General features: G+C 39.9%; 1 protein-coding gene across 1 annotated transcript in view; it reads right to left on the bottom strand.

The window, feature by feature from the left end:
- TUBGCP5 (tubulin gamma complex component 5) overlaps positions 1-26,394 on the bottom strand; it is a 62,685-nt gene that overhangs the window by 3,888 nt on the left and 32,403 nt on the right. Inside the window, exons 17-22 of the mRNA XM_089693512.1 lie at positions 22,203-22,287; positions 20,452-20,572; positions 15,861-16,039; positions 13,627-13,752; positions 6,178-6,266; positions 4,488-4,588 (exon numbers count right to left, since the gene is read on the bottom strand). Coding sequence (XP_089549638.1) covers positions 4,488-4,588; positions 6,178-6,266; positions 13,627-13,752; positions 15,861-16,039; positions 20,452-20,572; positions 22,203-22,287 — 701 coding nt within the window. The remainder of the gene's footprint in view (positions 1-4,487; positions 4,589-6,177; positions 6,267-13,626; positions 13,753-15,860; positions 16,040-20,451; positions 20,573-22,202; positions 22,288-26,394) is intronic.

Raw genomic sequence — 26,394 nt, forward strand, 5'->3', positions numbered from 1 at the left:
GACCTCCTCCATAACGCTAAACCGATGACCTATAAGAAGCTTTAAAAGCGTCACCTATCGCAAATATAGGGTTACTAAAGTTTGTTGCCATTTCATGAGCGCGTACAAATTTAAGGTTTGACGTGTTAGATATCTTTTTACTGGATGCAACCTTGTCTTTTATATTTTACAAAAAAATGTGATAATTTATTGCTTTTTGTGCCCTAAAATTAACTGAAGTGTATTTTTTACAGAAATTTTGCATTTCCTAGACCTTTGTGATAATATCGTGTGAAATAAAAAAAATTGTAACTGCCACTATTTTATTCTCTAGGGTCTCTGCTTTCAGAAAATATATGTTTTGGAGCTTTATGTAATCTTCAGGCCTTAAATTATTTTTTTAACGTGTGCAAAAAATGCAAAAACAGCTTTGGCAGCGAAAGGGATAAAGGATAAGCCCGACACTCACCCCTTTCTTGACGAGCAGCCAATTGGTGCTCATTGTCCTGTGAGGTCTCTCCCCTCCCTGCTAGTCCCTAGGTGCTGTGCTGGAGACAGGCAGGGAGGGGAGGAGGAGAGATACAGTACAGTGTTAAAATTATTACACGTTTAAGTCGCCATAAAGCCTGTTTTGTTTTTAAAAGTCCCAGACATTACTTTAAGCAGATTTAAAGACGGTTTTGGGTAAAAAAAAAAAAAAAATTTTATCAGGACAAGTAGATTGTCGTGAGGGACAGGTACAGTTAGGTCCATATATATTTGGACACAGGCACAATTTTAGTTTTTTTTCAGGTCTTTACCAAAACATATTCAAGCTATAGTTATATAACAGATATGGGCTGAAAGTGCACACTCTCAGGTTTAATTTGAGGGTATGTACATCCAAATTGGAAGAAGGGTATAGGAATTACAGCTCTTAAGATTAGCCATCCCCCCTTTTTCAAGGGACCAAAAGTAATTGGACAATTGAATCAAAAACTGTTTCATGGCCAGGTGTGGGCTACTCATTTGTTATTTCTTCATCAATTAAGCAGGTAAAAGGACTGCAGTTGATTCTAAGTGTGGTATTTGCATTTGGAATCTATTGCTGTGAACCTACATCATGCGTTCAAAGGAGCTGTCCATGCAAGTGAAAAAGGCCATTGTAAGGCTTAAAAAACAAAACAAATCCATCAGAGAGATAGCAGCAACATTAGGAGTGGCCAAATCAACAGTTTAGTACATTCTGAGGAAAGAAGAACGCACTGGTGAGCTCAGCAACATAAAAAGGCATGGACGTCCATGGAAGACAACAGTGGTGGATGATCAGAGGATCCTCTCTATGGTAAAGAAAAACCCATTCACAACATCCAGACAAGTGAAGGACACTCTCCAGGAGGTGGGCGTATCATTGTCAAAGTCTACAATCAAGAGAAGACTTCACAAGAGCATATACAGAGGGTTCACAAGGTATAAACCATTCATAAATCTGAAGAACAGAAAAGCCAGATTAGACTTTGTCAAAAAACATCTAAAAAAGCCAGACCAGTTCTGGAAAAGCATTCTTTGGACGAATGAAACTAAGATTAATCTGTACCAGAATGACAAGAAGAAAAAAGTGTGGAGAAGGCTTGGAACAGCTCATGATCCAAAGCACACAATGTCATCTGTAAAACATGGTGGAGGCAGTGTGATGGCATGGGCATGCATGGCTTCAAGTGGCACTGGGTCATTGGTGTTTATTGATGATGTGACAGAAGATAGAAGCAGCTGGATGAATTCTGCAGTGTTTAGAGGTATACAGTCTGCTCAAATGCAGCAAAGTTGATTGGACGGCGCTTCACAGTACAGATGGACAATGATCCAAAACACACTGCAAAAACAACCCAGGAGCTTTGGAAGGAAAAGAAGTGGAATATTCTGCAATGTCCGAGTCAATCACCTGATCTCAACCCAATTGAGCATGCATTTCACTTGCTGAAGGTAAAACTAAAGGCAGAAAGACCCACAAACAAAGAACAAATGAAAACAGCTGCAGTTAGAGCCTGGAAAAGCATCAGAAATGAGGAAACCCAGTCTTTGGTAATGTCCATGGGTTCCAGACTTTAGGCAGTCATTGCCAGTAAAGGATTCTCAACAAAATATTAAAAATCAACATTTTATTTATGATTATATTCATTTGTCCAATTACATTTGAGCCCCTGAAAATGGAGGGACTGTACAAAAATGGTTGCAGTTCCTAAAATTTGTACTTAATATTTATGTTCAACCCCTTGAATTAAAGCTGAAAGTCTGCACTTCAAATTCATTTGGATTGTTTCGTTTTAATTTATTCTGGTGGCATACAGAGCCAAAAGTATGAAAATTGTGCCTGTGTCCAAATATATATGGACCTAACTGTAGATTGGGACACCGATTTGGTCCCTGGACACAGAGAACAATTGATTTTGTTGTGTCCTTTCAGAATGCGTACAGAAAAACGGATGGCTCTGCACAATGGTGTGAACAAGCCCTTTGTTAGAAGCTTTCCTTAACCCAATATCTTCTTATTAACAGTACTAACATATGTATGAATGAGTTGGATCTTAATAAAATAATTGAGTTATTATATTTATATTTGTTCTTGATTGGGAAAAGTAAGTAATTAGACTTTATATAGTCTGTGTATACATATATGAACATATATCTTGGTTTTCTCTACATTCAAGCAACGTGGTAGTAATTAGCTTTCCCTCCCCCCATCTTTCCCATCTATGTAAGCTAAAGTTACATAGACTCTGGAGAAGTTGACTGGAGGTTTTGTTTTAATAAATCTGTTGGTGTCAATTATCTTTGTGGGACTACAAGTATACCAGCCCATTTTTAGGAAAAGGTGGGGGCTGAAGCTGCTAAAAGAGCAGAACAAAGACAGAGAGACACACTTTGCTAGAAGCCTTGATGCGATACACCACACAGACACACAAACATATACATATATACAATCTTATCAAGAACTTAACTATATTTTTTGGACATTATTTAAACATTCTGTATTCCAATATTTTATTTCTAATTTTATGCAACATTATTATTAAATCATCTTTTTGAGTTTATGCAAGAAGTGGAAGGACTTTCTATCTAAACATTTCTCATCAATACAAGTTAATAAAATATCGAGACAATATGATATTTTACACCTTTAACCACTTGCCTACCAGGCACTTATACCCCCTTATTTACCAGGCCAATTTTCAGCTTTCAGCGCTGCCGCACTTTGATTGACAATTGCGCGGTCATGCAACATTGTACCCATATGAAATTTTGATCATTTTTTTCTCACAAATAGAGCTTTCTTTTGGTGGTATTTAATCGCCACTGGGCGCTTTACTTTTTGCGCTATAAATAAAAAAAGTGCAAAAAATTTGAAAAAAAAAAAGTTTATTTGTTTCTATTATAAAATTTTTCAAACAGGTATTTTTTCTCCTTCACTGATGTACGTTGATGAGGCAGCACTGATAGGCTGCACTGATGGGCAATGATAGGCAGCACTAAAGGGCACTGATAGGCAGTACTAATGAGGTGGCACGGATAGGCAGCACTGATAGACAGCACTAATGAGGTGTCACAGATAGGCGGCACTAATATGCAGCACTGATAGGGGCACTGATAGGTGACACTGATGATGGGTTCTGATAGACGGCACTGACTGGCATCACTGCTGGGCACTGACTGGCACAACCCCTGGGCACTGACTGGTGGCACTGACTGGCAGCACTGGTGGGTGGCACTGGTGGGTGGGCACTGGTGGGTGGCACTGGTGGGTGGGCACAGGTGGGTGGCACTTCTGGGCACAGGTGTGTGACACTGCAGAGTGGCACAGGTGGGTGCACTGCTGGGCACAGGTGGGTGATCTGCTGGGCACAGGTGGGCGGAGCTAGTGGGCGCACTGCTGGGCACAGGTGGGCGGAACTTGCGGGTGGTACTGCTGGGCACCGATCATCAGATCGGTGCCGATCCCCGCTCTGACAACTGCCGGTTCTCGGCAGTACTTTCCTCACGATCTGACAGCGTGAGGAAAGTGCAGCCGAGAACCGGCACTTGCATTTCCCTCTGATCAGCGTGTCATTGGACACCGCTGATCACGTGGTAAAAGGCCGCTGTGATTGGCCTTTTACCACATCACGTGATCAGCTGTGTTCGTAGGACACAGCGATCACGGAGATCGCCGGGTGCGCGCCCCCTGGGGAGCGCAGGAGAGCGCGTTCTGGGAGGCCGTCATATGAAGTCCACTCAGAACTGGCCGGCCGCAGTGCAGCCGTCATTCGGCTATCTGCGGTCGGCAACTAGTTAAAATATGTACACAGTAAAATTATGCAAACACAATCTCCACTTCCAAACATCAAAGGTTTTTCCCACAATTTGCACTGATAAGGGCCAAAATGCATGCAAACGTAACAGCTATTTAACAATTTTTTTTACTCAACTCATCATACCTCTCATGGTTATAAAATAAAACAAATAAGGTGTGTGTATATTAACAAAGTACTTACAGTGTGGAAATGATCCTCTACAGACTGCTTTATTTAATACTTTGACAAGAAATTTGTGGCAGTTTGTAAAGTCAGATTCCATCTTCACAATAGATTCAGCCCTGGATCAAAAAACATCAGCTATTACAGAAAATCTTTACAACCTGAAACGTTTGTAGCTAGTAGGTTTCTTTACCATACAAGAGCGGGGGCCACCTAAGTGATTTGGTAACCAGTCGAGAGCCAGAATGAAATGAAATGGCTCAGAATTTTGATTTTTTTTTATTATTTTGAATAGCATAATAAACATTTTCCTCTTGCAGCTGGCTTTCAGAAGGCGGAAAATGGATTAGACTAGTTTCTGTATATGATGCCCCCCCCCCCATCCAAGTGTAAAATAGAATGTGACAGGGAGGCCACATGGGCCCCCTGGAGCATGAGGCGGGGTCACCACTGTGACCCCTGATGCTACACCAGTGGTTGTGGGAGGGTCTCAACTATGGTATTTTACCACCCCCCAAACTGCAAATGTAAGCGAGCCCTTACTGTCCTGTGCCCCCTATAAAGCTGTTTTCAAACTGATGTGTTTCGGTTTACCGGCACCTCTGGTGCAGTACAGCTCTGAATTTCCCGCAGGTTAGCTGCGCTTTGTCATGGACTTCTATTATATCCTGCAGGTTTGGTGCACTTTCTGAAAGCATAAAAAAAGCGCACCAAACCTGCAGGATATAATAGAAATGTGCGTCCATGGTTTGAGGCTGAAAGCCACATCAGAGGGCTTTCATGGCCCACACACCACAGGTTGAGCTCCCCTGCTCTACATGTTTAAAATAAATTATATTGTAGCAAAATATTACATAAAACTACCTTTTCATACGTGTTTGAAACAGTATTTATTTAGCTCCAGGCATAATTTTACTTCCTCTCCTTTGGTGTCAGTGGGAGGAATTGTGCCACATTATTGGTGTCAATGGGTGGGAAGAATCATGCCCCATTTTTGGTGTAACTGGGAGGAATTGGGCCCCATCATTAGTGTCATTTGGAGGAATTGTGCCCCTTCATTGTGTCGGGGGGGGGAGATTATGCCCAATTGTTGGGGTCAGAGGATGAAATATTGCCCTAAGGGCCAGATAAAAGTAAGCAAAGGGCCACAGTTTGGAGACCACTGTTATAGACTAAAATCTGACCACTGGTTATCTCAGCAATGAGTTTTGGTAGCCCTGTAAAGCTGGATGGTATTACTATACTACCATGTTGCAGCTTTATTTAACACAGCACAGAGAAGTATAACATCTTTATTATTTAAAAAAAAATAAAAATGTACCTTTACAATTACTTAAAAAAAAAAACAAGACATCAATTCATAAATCGTTCATTGTATTTTTAAATGCAACCTATGTGCAAATACATGCATTTGACATGATAATGGTCTTTTGTGATCCCCAGCACTGCACATTGGAAGAGAAAAGGGTAGAACTAGGAGCCAATGACTTGCGCTGTAGTATATGGTCACCAGTCTGTCTGTGGTATATGGTAAAGCTGTGTGAACTCTTAGGACTGGATAGACAGACATACAACACACATCCTTTTGGCAGGTAAACAGCTCTATTTGTGTTTCATCTGTGTATCCATCCGTATGCCTGGAGCTCAGCTCTAAACTGCATTCTAACCTTTATAAACCAGGTAAGACAGAAAATATAGCCTTACTTACTTCCAAGCTCCTAAACCAGCAAGCCAGCGATCAGCAAACATTAGAACAACATTCATCACTTTCATTATGGCTTCTTTCACAGAGCTCACCTAAAAAATAAATTTTAATAATTCAGCAATATTTACGGCAGAGTTTGTAAAAAGTTATATACGGTACATATCAAATCAGGTAAACATAGATATGGCTAGTTATTGATTATTCTTCACATATATGGGTTTTATTATGCTGTACTAAAATACCATTTGATATATCTTTGGTGTAGTTTCTTCTTAAAAGCTAAGTTCACCTTCACCTAAGAAAAAAAATAAAATAAATGCACATATTTTTGCAGGAAAAAAATAAATGGATTATTTTTTTCCATAGTGGCCTGAGAAGCATTACATCAGAGATCAGTGGATTAGAAAGACCACTTGCAAAGGCCTAGCCTGTGTGCATTGAGCGCCCCTTGAGGGTTAGGGACTGGTGTGAATGTACAATATACAGTGAAGGAAATAAGTATTTGATCCCCTGCTGATTTTGAATGTTTGCCCACTCACAAAGAAATGATCAGTCTAAAAATCGAATGGTAGGTGTATTGTAACACTGAAAAACTGAATAGCAACAAAAAATTCAAAAGAAATGCTTGTCTAGCAAATTATGCACCGATTTGCATGTTCATGAGGGAAATAAGTATTTGATCCCCTCTCATTCAGCAGGATTTCTGGCTACCGGGTGTCTTTCATACAGGTAACAAGCTGAGATTAGAAGCAGTCTCTTAAAGGGAGTGCTGCTAATCTCATTTTGTTACCTTTATAAAAGACACCTGTTCACAGGAGCAATCAAACAACAGATTCCAGACTCTCCACCATGGCAAAGACCAAAGAGCTGTCCAAGGATGTCATGGACAAGATTGTAGACCTACACAAGGCTGGACTTGGCTACCAAACTATCGCCAAGCAGCTTGGTGAGAAGGTGACAACAGTTAGTGCAATCATTCGCAAATGGAAGAAACACAAACCAACTGTCAGTCTCCCTAGATCTGGTGCACCATGCAAGATCTCACCTCATGGAGTGTCAATGATCATGAGAACAGTGAGGAATCATCCCAGAACTACACGTGAGGATCTTGTCAATGATCTCCAGGCATCTGGAACCACAGGCACCAAGAAAACAATTGGTAACACACTATGCCGACAAGGATTGAAATCCTACAGTGCCCGCAAGGTCCCTCTGCTCAAGAAAGCACATGTCCAGGCCTGTCTGAAGTTTGCCACTGAACATCCTGAATGATGCAGAGGAGGACTGGTTGAAAGTGTTGTGGTCAGATGAGACCAAAATCGAGCTTATTGGCATCAACACAACTCGCAGTGTTTGGAGGAGGAGGAGGAATGCTGCTTATGACCCCAAGAACACATCCCAACTGTCAAACATGGTGGTGGAAACATTTTGCTTTGGGGGTGTTTTTCTGCTAAGGGGACAGGGCAACTGCACCGCATCAAAGGGACGATGAACGGGGCAATGTACCGTCAAATCTTGGGTGAGAACCTTCCTCCCTCAGCCAGGGCATTGAAAATGGTTCGTGGATGGCTGTTCTAGCATGACAATGACCCAAAACACATAGCCAAGGCAACAAAGGAGTGGCTCCAGAAGAAGCACATTAAGGTCCTGGAGTGGCCTAGCCAGTCTCCAGACCTTAATTCGATTGAAAATCTCTGGAGGGAGCTGAAAGTCCGAGTTGCCAAACGTCACCCACCAAACCTTAAAGACTTGGAGAGGATCTTCCAAGAGGATTGGGCCAAAATCCCTCCTGAGATGTGTGCAAACCTGGTGGCCAACTACAGGAAACGTCTTACCGCTGATTGCCAACAAGAGAGATGCCACCAAGTACTAAGTCATAAGTCATGTTTTGTGAAGGGGATCAAATACTTATTTCCCTCATGAACATACAAATCAGTGCATAATTTGTTAGACATGCATTTCTTTTGAATTTTTTGTTGCTATTCTGTCTCTCAGTGTTACAATACACCTACCATTCGATTTTTAGACTGATCATTTCTTTGTGAGTGGGCAAACATTCAAAATCAGCAGGGGATCAAATACTTATTTCCTTCACTGTATATTTAAAGCGCTGCGTAAATTGACGGCGCTATATAAATTACCTGTAATAATATTCAGCTTGGCATACTTTTCTAGCCTGTCACTGAGAAAGGTCACCGAGTTGGCGTTAGGACTGTACTCCTAGTGTGCACTTATAAAGTTGATTTATCTGGCTTGGAGGCTGAAAAGGGATAGGAAGTGTTTCAAACATTAGATGTGTTAAAAAAAATAACTTTTGCTAACATTTATTTTATTAATTGTTTCAGGTAGAAGCAAACATCAGGGCCACAAAATGGCTATTCATAAACAAGTGAGGGCAACCTGCATGCCACAGTTTACTTACACAAACAAGCCATTCCTTCCCTCCTTTTAATGGTGTTTAACTGAACGTATTGACATCTTTGTATTTTTCCTATGGTTGCAGTTGTATTTTACACTTGATCAAATGTATGCCAACAAACACCCAAATTCGGCCTATGCACCTCAAAACAATTGTTGGACACCACCTACTCTTTGAGCATGACTTCTCTGGAACCGCTGGATACAAGCCACATGGGCTGTTACCCTAATTAAGAGTGCATTCTTACAAATACATTGGAATGGCCTGTTCTATGTGAAACTTCATGCTTTGATCAGGGTAACACCTCATGTGGCTTGTATTCAGCAGTCCCAGAGGAGTACAGTCAGAAGAGTAGGTGGCATCCAACAAATATTTTGTGGTGCAAAGGTTGGATTTGGGTGTTTATTGGCATACATTTGATCAAGTTGATGAGATAACAGAGCCCTTGAAAGCATATTAACCTCACTAGCGGTTTTCCCGAGCCTGGCTCAGACTTGAATCTAGCTGTCAAAAGCGGTAACCCCGAGCCAGACTCGGGGTCACCGCAAATTAAATACCTGGTCCCTGTGATCCGTGTCCCGGGTCCTGCAGCTGCCTAGAGCCATCCCCTATGTCCGTCCCCCCGTCTCCTTCCCTGCTATCTCACGCTGATCAGTGTGATCAGCGTGAGACAGCTGCACTGTGCCGTTGGGGCGGGGCTTGCGGGAGGCGGGAGTTTTAAAAATAGACCTGTGTCAAAATAAAGTGTTACTCTAGTGCATACATTGTAACTTTACCTCAGATATTTCCGTAGTGCAGTTTTTCAGTTTCTGTGACTAAAAACAGTTTTGCACTCTCGCTAGCGCCAAGGTGGTTTATGATGAGCTAGCAAACAGCGACAGTGAGGAGATACTTGAATTGAGCGATATTGACTCGTGGTGATTTGTCTTCAGACACCGACAGTGAAGACAGCAGCGAATCTGAGATTGACGCGAGTGATCTGCGAACGTGGTGCACTATTGATTGTGGTACGCCAGCGCCACCAGGATTTCCGTTTACCGGCGCACCTGGTATGAAAGTCCACGTTGAAGGTGACAACCCCTTGGCGTACTTAGAATTGTTTCTGACCGATGAGGTTATTGACATTATTGTGACGGAGACGAATAGGTACGCAGCGCAACAATTAGCTGCTCCATACAGCAGGTTTTCACAAAGCAGAAAGTGGGAACCTGTGACCAGAGAGGACATTTGGCCGTTTCTCGGCCTAATTATTCTGCAAGCAGTGGTGGGGAAAGCGCTGCAGAAGTGGTACTGGACCACCAACAAAATGCTCTCCACGCCGTTCTTTGGCACAATAATGTCGGAGTACAGCTTTTCCCTTATTATGAAATTTTTGCACTTCGCAAACAATGAGGATTTTGATGAAACAACTCATCCGGCTCCCAAGCTAAAAAAAATTTGGGAAGTCTCCCAAATAATTGTCAGAAATTTCCAGCACAGCTATGTGCCAGAGAGAGACATTAGCATAGAAGAAAGTCTAATGGCCTACAAAGGAAGGCTCAGCTGGATACAATAGATCGCATCCAAGAGAGCACGATTTGGCGTCAAATCCTACCTTCTGTGCGAATCCTCTACCGGCTACATCTGGAACACAGTCATATACGCCGGCAAAGGAACAAAATTTGATCCCAAGTACAGCAACTACGGAATGGCAACATCTTCCGTCCTGTCACTGATTGAGTCTCTGCTAAACCAAGGCTACTGTGTAACAACGGACAATTTCTACACCTCTCCAGAACTTTACGAGGTTCTTCTGCAGCAGAAAATGGATGCATAGGGAACCGTTCGGGCTAACTGGCGCAACCTGCCATCAATGTTTGCAAAAAACAAACTGAAGTCGGGAGAATTCGTTGCCTGGCAAAAAAGGAAAAATAATGGCATTGAGATGGCGGGACAAGAAGTATGTGTGCCTAATGAGTACTGTTCACAATGCCTCCACAGTGATGGTACAAACAAAAGGTGGAAAAAACATCCAGAAGCCGCAGGTTGTTATTGACTACAACAGCACCATGGGAGATGAGAAAGCAGCAGAGGAAATACTATAAAAAGATTTTCCGTCATCTTCTGGAACAGTGCTTGTGGAATGCCTATATTCTGTTCCGCAAAAACAGTGACAAGCCTGTGGTTCATGTGGACTTTATCTGTAAAGTGGCGGAATCCATTTTCCTCAAACACCATCAGTGTCTGTGGGTAGATCCGGACGACGTGCTGTGGGAGTTGTCAACCCAGAATGCCTGACTGGACGTCATTTTATGGACCACATCCACACCAACCAAAAAAAAGGCAGCACATACACGGATGTGCGTGGTATGTTGCTCTCGGCGAGATGAAAGTGGAAAAAAAAATCCGCAAGGAAACAAGGTTCCACTGTCCTGATTGCGATGTCGGACTTTGAGCAGTCCCGTGTTTCAAAATATACCACCCCCATGATGTGTTCTAGAAAATGCAGTGTCTATATAATATTGTTTGGACAGAGTTCTGTGTGTTTGATTTGATTACATTATTTATTATAATTTTTTTTTAGTATATTATAATTTATGATTTAAATTTATTAAACTTTATTGCATCAAGGAAGTCTACTAGACTCTTGTTTAAACAGATTTCATTGAGTTATTCCTAAGAATTACAGGCCTACAATAAAAAAAAACAACATATTTCCATTGAAAACAATGTACTGCTTTGAGCACAGAAATACTGACATAATCATACCGCTAGGGAGGTTAAAGTCATCTAATGGTACAAGGTGCCAGAGGTAAACCCCGAGCTGACGCTGCTGAGATCGTAGGTTTATTCCATCCATGCTATATTGACCTCCTATAGCATAGAGGTCTGCTTTCTCTGGTAAAGAGTTGCACACTTGAAGGTGGTGAAGCGATTGCAGAGGCACCAGCACTGGGTGGAAATTTAACAGCACCAGTTAGGGATGATTTTGAGGGCTATGAATTTTCTGATGAACTTTTAATTATGAGGCATGTTCAGAAAATAATGAGAATGATTTTTTAAAAATTCTTTTATTATTCTATTATTATTATTTACAATTGAGCATTGTCTCCTTCAAAGTATGCACCTCGTAAGTGTACACAATGCTCCCTGAGATATTTCCATTCTTCATAGCATCCCTGCAAGTCTTCAAGTGGGATGGCGTTCAAAGCTTGCATAGTGGTTCTTTGGACGTTATCCACCCTACCAAATGGTATGCTTTCAAAGCTCTTTTCATCTTTGGGAATATGAAAGTCTCAAGGAGCCAAGTCGGGGCTGAAGGGTGAATGGGGAAGCACCATGATGCGTTTTTCAGCCAAAAACTCTCTGACAGCCAAAGCACTATGATTCGGTGCATTATCATGATGAAGTATCCAAGCTGAGCTGATCTCAGGGTACACATAAAAAACTCTGTCTCAAGTGACCAAGATAACTTCCAGGTAATATTTTTAATTCGCCATTTGACCAGTAGGTACAAATTCCTTATGGACAATCCCATGTGTATCAAAAAAAAAAAAAAAGTAAAGACCATTGATTTGACTTTTTATTTGCTCATTCGACCTTTCCTGGGGTTAGGTGACATGGGTGTGTGCCATTCTGTACTTTGTTTTTTTGTCTTGGGATCATACGCAAACATCCAGGATTTATCTCCTGTGATCACTCGACTCAAAAAATCAGGATCTTTTTCCAAATAGGCCAACAGGTCTTGGAAAAGGAGCTGATGGTGTTCCTTCTGATCAGGTGACAAGTTCTTTGAAACAAGTTTTGCACACACTTCTCTCATGTTCAAGTCATGATTTCATGAACCATTTACTTGGTAATATTCGTTTCCTCTGCAACCATTCTGATAGTGAGCCATCTTTTCAAAAACAATTTTGAGTGGCAACTTGATCGTTGTTCACCTTTAAAACCTTCTCAGACTTCCTTGAAGTCCTTGTGCCATTGGTATTCGTTTGCAGATGATAGCGCAGATTCTTGATAAGCTTTCCTCATTATTTCCAAAAGTGCACTTTTACCCAATTTCACACTACATTTGATCACGTACCGCTGTTCCAAACTCGCTTGCATTTTTCTTAATATCAGGCACTTGATCAGGGTGTCACAAAAAAAAGTCTCGTCTCTGACAGGGCTGGCATGCAACTGATCAGTGTTCTAACATTTACCTGGAACCCCACCCCAAATGACCTTGGCCAGACTCACCCTTCACAGAGCCCTGCTTGAGCGTACGAACTTTATTCTCATTATATTCCGGACACACCTCATATTTATTTATTCAAGCACTTTTGCACTTTATTTACATTATATGGCGCATGAAACGTATTAATTTATTTTTACATTTATGTTTTTAGTTTATGAATTGCTGTATTGTTTTCATCACATGCATGTATGATTTGTTTTTTGTATTTGTATTTATACAGTTTCACATAACATGATTGATCGGAATTAAATTGAGTAATCGCATTATATTTAAAGAGACCGCACATCCATTTTAAGATTTTAAAGTCAATGGTCTTCAACAAGTTGTTATTCCAAGTAAACTTTTATATCCTCATTCAGGCTACATAACCTTCGCAGGACATCATCACACTGGCTTTCCTTCTCATACGTTTTTTATGGTTTGTAAAATTGAATTCAACTTCTGCAAACTAGTGGATATTTTTTCAGTTAAGAAATACTTATGCTATTCATCTTCTGACAAACTAGGAGATATTCCCTTTAAAAGTACTTTGTGTAGTAAGCCATGGCAAACAACAATTTATCTATTTTATCCATTTACTTTGTTCTAATAACATCTGTAGTAATTTACAGAGTATAGGTATCCCTGCCCCTCAACAAATCCCATCTTTAAACCACATTCAAAAGGAATCCTGGAGAACACAAACAAATAAAGCTTCCTTGGAGGACTAAACTTCCATCCGAAGCAACAGAACCTACATATTTGTTGACAGTATATAGTTCCTACTGCCTCAATGTAAAATATGGCAGCAATAAAAAATCAACCAGTGCCTTCATACCTTTTCCCTTAAAAGACAGCGGTCATGAATTGTAGAAAGATATCTATAATGAATTTTAATCAGCTGATCAAGATCTTTTGCTTCCTCTACTTGATGCTGAAACTCCAAACCCGTACTGTGAAGAATCTAATGAAAAGAAAACATTTTTTTTTACATATTAGCTTTTTTTCTGAAAAGAACCTGAAGCTATTGTTATCAGTTCAATTTTAAAATCATAGAGATAAGACAATGTCCTTACATAGCTACATAGTCTACCTGTTGAATGGGTCTGACTTTAATAAGGTAATTCATCTTCTGCATTCAACTGCCTTGTTAGTGAAACCTCTGTATTTCCCAGAATTTTACTCTATGAATTTAATTGCCACACCTTTACTTTGCATGCACAATAGCCTTGTCCCTATTTACTGGAGTCTGATGGGAAGTTGCCAGCACAGAATCATACAACATTAAGTTGAAAAGGAACTGAACTCTGGAAGCTGTACCCAAGAAAAGGCAGGAAGAGGGAAAATGACTAGTCATCAGTATTGCCTGTGGTCTCCATGCAGCTGATCTATTTCTGTTGCTGACTTACTAGGCCTTGTACTGCATTGTGTCTCTGTATGGCAGCTGGCTTGACAGAGACAAGATTTTGCTTCCTCACATCAGAGCTCCCAGCAAGGGCTAAAGTGAGCAGCACAGTAGTGACACAACAAAATTTTACTCCAAATCTCCAGAGATTATGAGAGGTAGGAGTACCTTGGATCTCATATTGCAGATATGCAGCTATAATGCTGTACACAGGATGTCTAGGCACACTCACATTCCAGGAAGTGCACTGCTACTTTTCAGGAGGAAATCCAGACAAATTACATAGTGTGCAGGGCACTGTTGAGCAGAATACCATTTCTAGATGATATATTCAGGTCCACTTAGTAGTTAGTTTGAGATGCGTGCTGAATTTTGCTGCAAGGATTTAAATAGAACTGACTAAAACATAACCTAAACTGACTTCCCAGTTTAACACTGTGGGAATAAAGAAAGTTTCCTTTATAGCAACCCTGTTTCTGATTGACAAACACAAAACTAAAGTCATTCTGTAAGAGAAGAAGTATACTTACCTGTTCAGTTGGTGGAGACTCCAATCTTTGCTCCTTGCAAAAGTATTGCCTTTAGCAGAATCTTCACATTGAACTCTTCCAGGTGCTTCAGATACTTGGTCCTCCTCAGCAATTTGTGATCTCTCCAGCAGGCTCTTCTACACCATTACATATTGTAAATATGTAGCGGCTGGCAGGACAACAGCGTGTATTTGGAAGGCAGATATATGATACCTTTGAAAATGAAATAGCAGCAGTGGCCTCAACTATTCCAAAGATCAATGATTGGAGTCCCCATCAGGCAAGTAAGTAATCATCATCTTTTACAGAGTGAATTCAGGTTGATTTCTGAAAATCAGCAACGTAGTTGCTTTTCAAGCTTGACATCCTTCCATGCATAATTAGTTTATGTCCAGAGTAGGTGCCCTATACCTGCACCACTAACAATTTCATCTTACAAAACTTGTATTTTACTAATAATTTGTAATTATATACTGCATGTACATGCAGGCTGCTAAATTTTCTCATTACATGCGCAGGCTTCCTGTTTCGCAGCACTACCCAAAGACAGTATTTTACTGATCCTTTTTACAAGTACATGTAGACTCAGAAATAAGAAAGTAATATTGCAACGTACAGGTCCTTAGATGTAGCTGCATTGGTTTTGATTTAGCAGGCTGTTTTTCTTTATTATCACCCAGTGATCCTGCCAGTAACTGGCAGTAACACATTCCTGTCCTAGGGTGAAAACACAATGTATTGTTGGAGCCGCAGTGATGTAACCCGAGGGGAATTGTGTTAGAACACTTCTACTCTTTAGCATCATAACATAGGGAGTGGAGGAGATTAGTAATTTTCTACGAGAAAAATAACCTTGATTTTGCGGTCTTAGCCTGGTAAAAAAACAAATGCAATCTCCAAACATAAGGACTTGTAAGCTGCAATGGACTTTATCCTTGAATTTAGTTATTCTTTAATTACAAACCAGAAATTACTTTAAGGTAAACAGTACCATAATAACTCAAAATATACTACATTTCCCCTGGTATCACAAGTAATCCCAATGATTGGAAATCAACACAATCTATGGAAAAGATTAATAGAGCTCAAAATGTATAACCCCAATGACCTTATAAGAACAAGTATAAATATACTAACCCTGGTCATCATATAATTGTGCAGACTGTTAACAAAATGCATAAGCTTAACTCGCAGAAGGAACATGCGATGGATTTGCTGATTTTTTGGCTCAGCTGCTGGTAACAGATGAGAGAGTAGTTGCTGTTCACTTCCCAAGTCTTCTTTTGGGGATTCCTTCTCAGCTGCACTAACCAGTTCTAAAAAGAAAATATTGAAAACAAGACCTTAATATTTTTTTTAATAAAACAGACAACCCATAAGCAGACTATTATGGACAGCTTCCTAACAACGTAATGCTTGTTTACAGTGATCTCTAATATAAAGTGTCCAATGAAGAATCCATGAAAAAAATGTTAAGGTTATTTTTTTACTTTACCCTAAAAAAAGCCAGCTATTAGCTGACTCTGGGTCACAGGACGACAAATGTAAATGTACTCCTTTGAACCACAACAAAAGTATGGCCAAAAAAACCTTTTCTTTCAATTATATGAACTTTAAAGTACTATCAACTTTAAAGGGAAGTTTAGGAATATTTTTTTTTTAAATTATACTTACCTAGGTGGATAGCATAGATCCGATGCTGCATCTGTCCCCGGCTGGTTCTAAGTGTGAGAACTGACCAATCAGACACCACTAATCGCTCAACTCTCTCCCTCCGCTCTGAGTAGAGAGCCAGGACTGCCAGTCTGCAGCTCTCTGCCCCCCTGCACTCACTGAAGCATGAGGCCGTAGAGGGGGCGAGAGGGGATGGGGCAGGCTCTGAGTGGATTGCTGAGAGGCTGAGCCAGCTGCCGGTCCAGGGATATGGGTGGATACCGACTTTAAAGTTGGGATCTTTCCCCAGCCTGCACCAGCTGAGTGGTGTCAGCCGACAGCGAACTTTAGCCTACTGTCGGCTGAAAATGGATCACAGGACTGCAAAACGAACTGCACTCCTGTGATCCACAGAAGTACAGCCAAGCAAGCTTTGGCTGTACGTCTCCTTTTACTAGTTGTGTATACATGTATCACATTTAGGAACAAGTCAAATACAGCAAATGTTGAGCAAAAAATTGCTTGTATTTAAGATGCCTTTGGAGACATTTTTACTTTAATTCACAACAATTGTATTGACACACAGAAGAATAGGATATGACAAATATCCTGGTGTGAAGAGAAGCAAAGCCAAAGCAACGACTAACAAAACTAAACATTGCTTCATAACATTCAAATAAAAATTCAGCAGAGTACTGTCTGTGAACCTTTTATATTTGCTCTAACAGTTAGGTTTTCAAGACAAGCTTTTGGGGTGTCTACCCTCTTTTTCTAAGGTCCAAACAGTATTGACAAACAAAGGTTTGGCAAAATATTAAGAGCTATCTCTGAAAAACACACACACGCAAGCATGCACGCACGCACACACACACACCAGGGGAACAAAATGAGAAGAGAAGAAACACGACTTTGGAATGGGAGAGAAGGAAGTATAATTTTTGTTAACATTTTACTAAACCTTTCTGCTTCAGCACTGCTTAGACTTGGAGAGGGAAAATAAATTACCGGTAATGTAAATTAAAAACACATCACAAAGAGTACTCAGCTGTGTTGTTGCAAGTACACTAATATGGAAACAATACAAAAAGCATTGCAAACACAGACTAAAATTGTAAATTAAGAGAAAGCTGTAAATCATGGTTGATTCAGAACAGGATATGAAATGCCAAAAAACAATAGAATACAAACCCATTTATCTAGCTTCCTCTAGTCTACCACCTGCACAGTAGGTAAAATACGTAAAAAAAAAAAAAAAAATCCAAAATGTTCTGCAGCGTAGATTTTGAACTTGCCTACCGTATGTGGCTGATTAGATCTTTCGGCAAATATTTATGTGCAGAAGAAAATCCAGCTGAGGATTAAACTGAGGTCTGTGTAAAATATTACATTACTTGCAGCTATTATTTATTTAGATATATATTCACACACACACACACACACACCTCTAAGAGACCACGGTTTCAAGAAAACATATATACATTATTACATAAGTCAGTAAAAGTCCAAACTAAATCAAACAAGATCCTAAAATATGCCCATTAGCTGTTTTCTGGTCATTCTTTCATATATGGTAGAGAGTACCATCTGAAGTATACCACCCTACTGGTAGGTCTTACTTGACATATGCATATGAAGATGAAGATTAAAGTGGCCCTATTTGTGGATTACTCCTGTGGTGTTTATAAATATATACAGTTAAGTCCATATGTATTTGGACACAGGCACAATTTTATTTTTTTCCAGATATTTGCCAAAACATATTCAAGCTATAGTTATATAATGGATATGGGCTGAAAGTGCACACTCTCATGTTTAATTTGAGGGTATATAAATCCAAGGGTATAGGAAATACAGCTCTTAAGAGTAGCCACCCCCCCTTTTTCAAGGGACCAAAAGTAATTGGACAGTTGAATCAAAAGCCGTTTCATGGCCAGGTATGGGCTACTCCATTATTTCTTCATCAATTAAGCAGGTAAGAGGTCTGCAGTTGATTCTAAGTGAGGTATTTGCATTTGGAATCTATTGCTGTGAACCTACATTATGTGTTCAATGGAGCTGTCCATGCAAGTGAAACAGGCCATTGTAAGGATTCAAAAATGAAACAAATTCATCAGAGCGATAGCAACAACATTAGGAGTGGCCAAATCAACAGTTTGGTATATTCTGAGGAAAGAAGAACGCACTGGTGAGCTCAGCAACATAAAAAGGCATGGACGTCCACGGAAGACAACAGTGGGTGGATGATCACAGGATCCTATCTATGGTAAAGAAAAATCCATTCACAACATCTAGACAAGTGAAGGACACTTTCCAGGAGGTGGGCGTATCATTGTCAAAGTCAACAATCACGAGAAGACTTCATGAGAGGAAATACAGAGGGTTCACCACAAAGTGCAAACCATTCATAAGCCTGAAGAATAGAAAAGCTAGATTAGGCTTTGCCAAATAAAATCTAAAAAAGCCAGACTAGTTCTGGAAAAGCATTCTTTGGATGGATGAAACTAAGATTAATCTGTACCAGAATGATGGGAAGAAAAAAATTTGTGGAGAAGGCTTGGAAAAGCTCATGATCCAAAGCACATACCATGTAAAACATGGTGGAAGCAGTGTGATGGCATGGGCATGCATGGCTTCCAGTGGCACTGGGTCATTGGTGTTTATTGATGATGTGATAGAAGACATAAGCAGCCGGAGGAATTCTGCAGTGTTTAGAGATATACTGTCAGCCCAGATTCAGCCAAATGCAGCAAACTTGATTGGACGGCGCTTCACAGTACACATGGCCAATGATACAAAAACACACTGCAAAAGCAACCCAGGATCTTTGGAAGGAAAAGTGGAATATTCTGCAATGACCGAGTCAATCACCTGATTTCAACCCCATTGATCGTGCATTTCACTTGCTTTAGGCAAAACTAAAGACAGAAAGACCCACAAACAAAGAACTGAAGACAGCTGCAGTTAGAGCCTAGCAAAACATCAGAAAGAAGGAAACCCAGTCTTTGGTAATGTCCATGGGTTCCAGACTTCAGGTAGTCATTGCCAGTAAAGGGTTCTCAAGAAAATATTACAAATGAACATTTTATTTATGATTATATTAATTTGTCCAATTACTTTTGGTCCCTTGAAAAAAGTGGGATGGCTACTCTTAAGAGCTGTAATTCCTAAACCCTTCCTCCAATTTGGATGTACATACCCTCAAAATAAACATGAGAGTGTGCACTTTCAGCCCACATCCATTATATAACTGTAGCTTGAATATGTTTTGGCAAATACCTGAAAAAAAACTAAAATTGTGCCTGTGTCCAAACACATATGGACCTAACCCTAAGTGCCAATTCATTAATGTGAAGTTTGTAGATAATTGCTCATTTTGTTTACAATTTGTACCTATTCTTTGAGGTAATCTCCTGTTGTCAATCATCTGGCTTTATCTGTTGGGTCCCAGTGTCCACCCCCAGGGATCGTTCCTTTCAGTTTGCTGCAGCATAGAGGTGTGGACATCTGGCTACGTGTACTATTGCATTTATATACAGCAGTGTATATGTATTGTTCAAATATGCTGTATTTGTATATACACTATGCATGAGGAATGAACAAAAAACAGCCTATATGCTTATTGTACGATGCCATGTTTAATTCAGTTTGGATATTAATGACTCACATCATAAACTATATGTTTTATTGAAAGCAAGGTCTGCCAAGTACCACTAAAGACCAGGTAGCTCATTTTTTCTATTTATATCACTTACTAATCTCAGGAACACAGGAATTAAGTTGAAATACTGGGGTTTATTTACTAAAGCTGGAGAGTCCAAAATCAGACTCCCTTCTGCATAGAAACCAATCAGCTTCTAACCTCAGCTTGTTCAATGAAGCTTTGGCAATGAAACCTGGAAGCTGATTGGTTTCTATGCAGAAGTGAGTCTGATTTTGGACTCTCCAGCTTTAGTAAATAAACCCCACTGTGTCTGAGATTACCTAAGTCCAACACGTCTCCCACAAGTGTATAAATATAGGCTGTCATTTCTAATTGCTATAAATAAGTAAAACAGACACAATAAAGACAGCTTACCATTAAACTGTAAGACATCCAAGCTATACTTTGCCCATTTTATTAACAGCAACAGCAAAAATATTTGGTTATAGATCTTCTGACATTCTGAGCTGATCACAATATCTACAGGCCAAGGTACCTAGGACAGGGCAAGAGTTGGACAAAATTACAAAACAGATCAGCATATTCAAACTTTGAGTAAATGTGGAACTTAAGGTAAACAAGATTAAATAAAATGTATGAGCTGAGGTTAATTTATTTTTATGCAGTAGACTATTCAGTAAACTATGATTCTTCTGCAATAAAGGATTCTTATCTCCCTGCTCACCAATTCATTACAGAGTATGCTTAGCTACTCATGCACATCTTAAATGTACAATCCTGGCGTATACAAGGATGAATTAACTCGTCAGTTATTAGTTACATCATCCCGGCCCAGCCAATCAAGATGGATGAAGAACCCAATCCTGATAGTTGGTGAGGTAATGTCAGCGAGAGCGCTTGTGAACCTCACATCACTGAAGGGCAAGTAAGTAATGTTTAGCTTTAACCACTTCAAGACGGGGCAGTTTTACGCCCTTCCTGCCTAGGCCACTTTTCAGCTTTCAGTGCTGTTACTTTGAATGACAATTGCGCAGTCATTCAATACTGTACTCATATTACATTTTTATCTTTTTAAACAAATCGAGCTTTCTTTTGGTGGTATTCAATCATCACTGGGTTTTTTATTTTTTGCTAAAATGAAAAAACAATCTTCATAAATTTAAGACAAACTGTATTCTGCTGCATTCCTTTGGTGAAAATAACCAAAATCAGTCCACAAACTATGGGATATATATATATATATATATATATATATATATATCTGAAAATCGATCACTCCTGCTGTATTGACAGCTTATCTAATTTCTTGAGATCCAAAAAAACTAGGACAATACAAATACACCCCAAAATTACCCCTTTTTGGAAAGTATACAGTCCAAGGTATTTAGTAAAAGGCATGGCGAGTTTTTTTAAGTTGTAATGTTTTGTCAAAATTTTTAGGAAAATGAAAAAATGTCATACTATCACCAGTGCAGTACAGCATCATCATATAACTGTTGTGGCGGTGATCAGGAATACTGACTGGTGACGGTAAAGGAAAACTTTTTTTTTTTTTATCCTTATTATATTTTTTTCCACACACTGTGACTAGAGCAATATAATGTTACCATAGTAACTTTTTACTACTCTGGGGAAGCGATCAGGATTTTTATTTTTTTTATTTTTTACACACTCTGATTGCTTATACCAGTGAATTTCACTGTTATATGTAACCATTTTTACTGAATGAAATTGATTCATTCAGTGTTTACTATTGTGGTTAGCTCTGATTGGCCACAGCTAATCACTTGGTACAGATGGGCTGTTATTGGCCCTTTCTGTACCATGTGATCAATCACAGAGATCAACACAAAAGTACATAATGTATGGCATGAAAGGAAGCCATCCACTGTGTCATGTAATCTGCTGTGCTTGGTCACAGTGATCACACAGTACTGGCAGCGGCCGGTGGACACAGCGAGTGACAGATAGTGCTGCGGCCCGTGTGGCGCATTCTGGGAGTACGTCCACCCGGAACGGTGAATGTCTCGCCAGGCCTACAGAAAAATGATGGCCAGTTAAGCATGAAGGAAAATATACTTTATATAGCTTTATTAAAAAAATTTTCACAATATTCTATGTACAAGTTATGAAAGAATATATGCAATCTTATAGCTTACACTCACCTTATAACTCAGTACAAGACCATCTAATGTATGAACTGGAAGCTTCTTTTTAATCAAGTCAACATTCTCAAAGCAAATGGATAATCTAGTTTAAAGGAAAAAATTATTATAAGAATTTACCCTGATACCATTACCTATCCTAAGACCCCATGAGGATTTACAATTTTTTAAATGAAGGAATCTTCCAAAGTATGTTAAGATTAATAACACAGTTGAGTACTGTAAAAATGTATTTGCACTAACAGTTACATTTCCAGGACAATCTTTCAGGGGTCTACCTCATGCCTCAATTCATTCAGTGCTAATGCACAAAAGTTTAGCAAAACATTAAAACCCGAAAGACAATAACCAACCCTATGGTAATGGAATGTGACAAAAAGAAAAATAGCAGCAGCTTTAAACCTCCAACAGTATGTGACCAGAAAATGGACACTGAAATCAACAGCTTCAGACTGCTAGTTACATCTCCCTTATCCCCAGCAAATGGAAAATTTATACAAACATTAACCACTGAAGTGAATGACTATACAGGAGTCAATCAAACACCACCATGCCAGCATATAAAGGGATGTAGTAGCTGTAATGGACACAAATATATACAGTTTATAGATAATACTTTAACAAATTAGATTATGATCCCACACAATATTTTACTCAATTAAAAAGGGTAATTAACATGCTAAAAACCCACGTACATTCAGAGGTAACTAATGCAATTCCACATAATCCAGAAATTAGGAAAGTCTACATTCTGCTGATGATTCCCAAGACAAGAAATCCGGGCAGAACTATCACATCAGATATGAATTTACTCACTGACCAAATCTCAGGCCTAGCATAAAAGGTGCTAAAGCCATTGGTAAGTCAATACTGCTGGTTTCCTGCAAGATAAAAATGATTTCCTGAACATGCTCTAAAATACACAGTATCTATTACAGAATGCATTTCTTGCGACTATGGATGTAGAATCTCTGTACGGCAAAAAATTTACATGTATGGGATTGCTGCATGTAACAGATACTTATCATCAATTCACAAGTGCTGAAGATGTTACTCAGCTGAGTGAATTCAAACAAACCTGTCCAATTTTGCATTGAATCTGGATGCTAGAAGATCCAAATCCACCATCAGCAAAGCTCCTCGAACACCTCTTGGTATAGAGCCCTCTACCCAGTGACAATTGTTGACAGCTGAAGAAATCCACCTGCCAATTTTCCACACCTGAAATGTGGACAGCAGACAGTGCAGGAAAATGCAGTTCTGCTAGAGGCAGGATAAGGTCCACCTCTTCCTGGGCCCCCTGACTTCAGGCACATTATTGACAATGTATGCCACTACCATGGCATTGTCTGACTAGACCCTTACAGGGAGGCCCTTCAGCTTCACCGACCAGTGCAGCAGGGCAAGAAGAATCACCCACATTTCCAGGATGTTGATGGGCAATGACCAACCCTGTGATGACTAAGTTCCTTGAACTCAGAGATTGTACAGAACTCCACCCCAGTCTACTAGTCCGATCCATCTTCAGGATTGTGCAAATTAGAGAGAAAAACTATTTTCTTGTCTCCAGCACCTGTGTGGAGATCCTCCATCATCCAGGAATTCAACAAATGTGTCCTACTATCTCATGCCACTAAGACATTTCATTGGAGGGGCCTGGAATGAAACTGGGCAAAGTGCACTGCCTCTAAGGAAGCTACCAACCTTCCTAGAAAGCTCACATAAAAGGGATTTGTCGTTGTCTTGAAGTCCACCTGAGTAAGACATTTGTCCAGAGGGAGGATCAGTCTCACCTGGATGGTATCCATGGACAGGTCCAGATATTCTAACCTGTTGGCTTGGATAAAGGCAGAGTCTTGTGAATGCAAAACCCATCAAAACCTGTGCACCATGTGAGACACATTGGTCTAAAAAAGCAAAACGGATTGCTTCCTTAGTAGTAAGTAATTCAGGTACCCTATAACAATGATACCCTGAGTATGCAAGAACTACAGAGCTGGGGTTGGGACCTTGGTGAACACTCTGGGAGAGGTGTTGTGCCAGGGTCACAAACTGGAAGTGGCAGTCCTCCGCCGTAAAATGCAGAAACCTTTGAAGAGGGGGAAATATCGGAACATGTAGGCATGCATCTTTGATATCCACTGAAGCTAGGAAATTTCCTTGCTAGAGAGGCCAACACTGACCACACTGACTCCACTGGAATTCTGTACCCATAATGATCACCCCTTGAGGTAGAATATGATCGAGAACTTGCAAAGAAGCAAATTTTTTTCGTAAATTCAAACATTTGAAAGCATGAAGCACAGAGGGGAAGGCTCTAAAATTCCAGCTTATATGGAAGATGATTACTGCACACCTTCTGAACATCATTTCTCAGATACAGACCACTCTATGGAATATAGTAATGTGTTGTGTACTCGCCTGAACCCAAACGACTAAGTGTGGTTCCTCTCTAATCCCTCTGCTATCTGCCTGAGTCACTGAAAAGAAGTGTTACTAAACCCATGGCTATGCATTCACTATGTCTGGTCTCCCACAATACACAGAACATGGACATGCAATATTTTAGTAAATATAAATGGCTAAATACCTTTTCTCATCAGCAGTATATAGCAGTCTTGTTACTTCTATTAGTGTCTGGCCGAGCACTGATAAATCTTGTAGGAGGAGTTTTCATTCTCCTCTGACTGACCTATGAAACTGCATGACCCCTGACCCTCTGTCTGGACAGTGCTGATCACATGCACTCTCCCAAAGAAATAAAATATGCTCTAGCCATCCACACTGAACTGAGCATGTGCAGAGTGCCTCCTAGAGCTCTGTACTACCAGCAGATGGATTGGGGACAGTAGAAGAAGGGGAGGATCAGAGGAGACAGGATCAAACAGCCTTTTTACACAATGTAGATGATTAATCCCTTAGGTTCCACAGTGAATATAATAAGCAGGGTTCACTGCATATACAGACTGATTTTATTGCTGTGGGTTTAGTAACACTTTAAGCCCACACCTCCTGGAAGACAGCCCATCCTCCTTCAGGACACAGCAGGTGACTGACTCGGCCTCAGCTCGGTATGTTTTTTCCATGACCTTGAGTACGGGGGGAGGGAGGTGTTTAGTTGTTAGAGTTCATGGAGCTCTGTGCTCTAGCTCTGCTGTGTATGTGACGTCAGATCCCCGTCCCCTGCTTTCTACTTCTGAAAGATACTGTGTAAAACATATGTTTTAGAAGGCTGCAGAGAGGAGAGGGTTACAGATAAGCAGGTAAGACTTATGTAGGAGGATTTGTTTCATCTCTGTTTATCACATGAGGCTAGTCCCTTCACTGGGTATATGTAAGGGTTTACAAACAACTATTTAACCATTTAAATACCAGGCACTTTTATCCCGTTCCAGTTCAGGCCAATTTTTACCTTTCAGAGCTGTCACACTTTGAATGAAAATTGTGCAGTCATGCAACACTTTACACAAACTAAATTTTTATCATTTTTTTCACACAAATAGAGCGCTCTTTTAGAGGTATTTAATCATTGCTGTGGTTTTTTTTTTCGCTAAACAGACAAAAAAAGACCGAAAATCTTGAAAGAAAACCCACATTTTTCTTAATTTCTGTTATAAAGTTTTGCAAGTAAATAATTGTTCTTCATGAATTTAGGCCAAAATGTATTCTGCTACATTTCTTTGGTGAAAAGATCCCAAATCAGTGTTTATTATTGTAAGAAAGTTACAGAGCTCACAAATTATGGTACTGTATACATCTGAAATCGATCAATCCTGATGTACTGATGGTCCATTTCATTTCTTGAAGCCCAAAAATGTCAGCACAGTACAAATATCCCCAAAGATCCCTTTTTGGAAAGTAGACAGTACAAGGTATTTACTAAGAGGCATGGCAGGTTTTTTTGAAGTTGTAATGTTTTGTCATAATTTTTTTGTAAATTAAAAAATTTCATACCATCACCAGTGCAGTACAGCTTCATCATATAACTGGAGTGGCAGTGATCAGGGACACGGACTGGGGACAGTATGTAAAAATAAATAAATACATTTTTTTTTTTACGTTTTATTTTTTTTTTTTATATTTGCATTTTATGTTTTTTCACAATTTCTTTTAACATACTGTGACCTGAGCAATATAATGTTACCATAGTAATGTTGTAATCATTTAACTGGTGTGGCAGTGGCAATTCTTT

The sequence above is a fragment of the Staurois parvus genome, unplaced genomic scaffold, assembly GCF_062004578.1.
Source record: "Staurois parvus isolate SC_StPar_1 unplaced genomic scaffold, SC_StPar_1.0 ptg000634l, whole genome shotgun sequence".
In the NCBI taxonomy this organism is placed as follows: Eukaryota; Metazoa; Chordata; class Amphibia; order Anura; family Ranidae; genus Staurois; species Staurois parvus.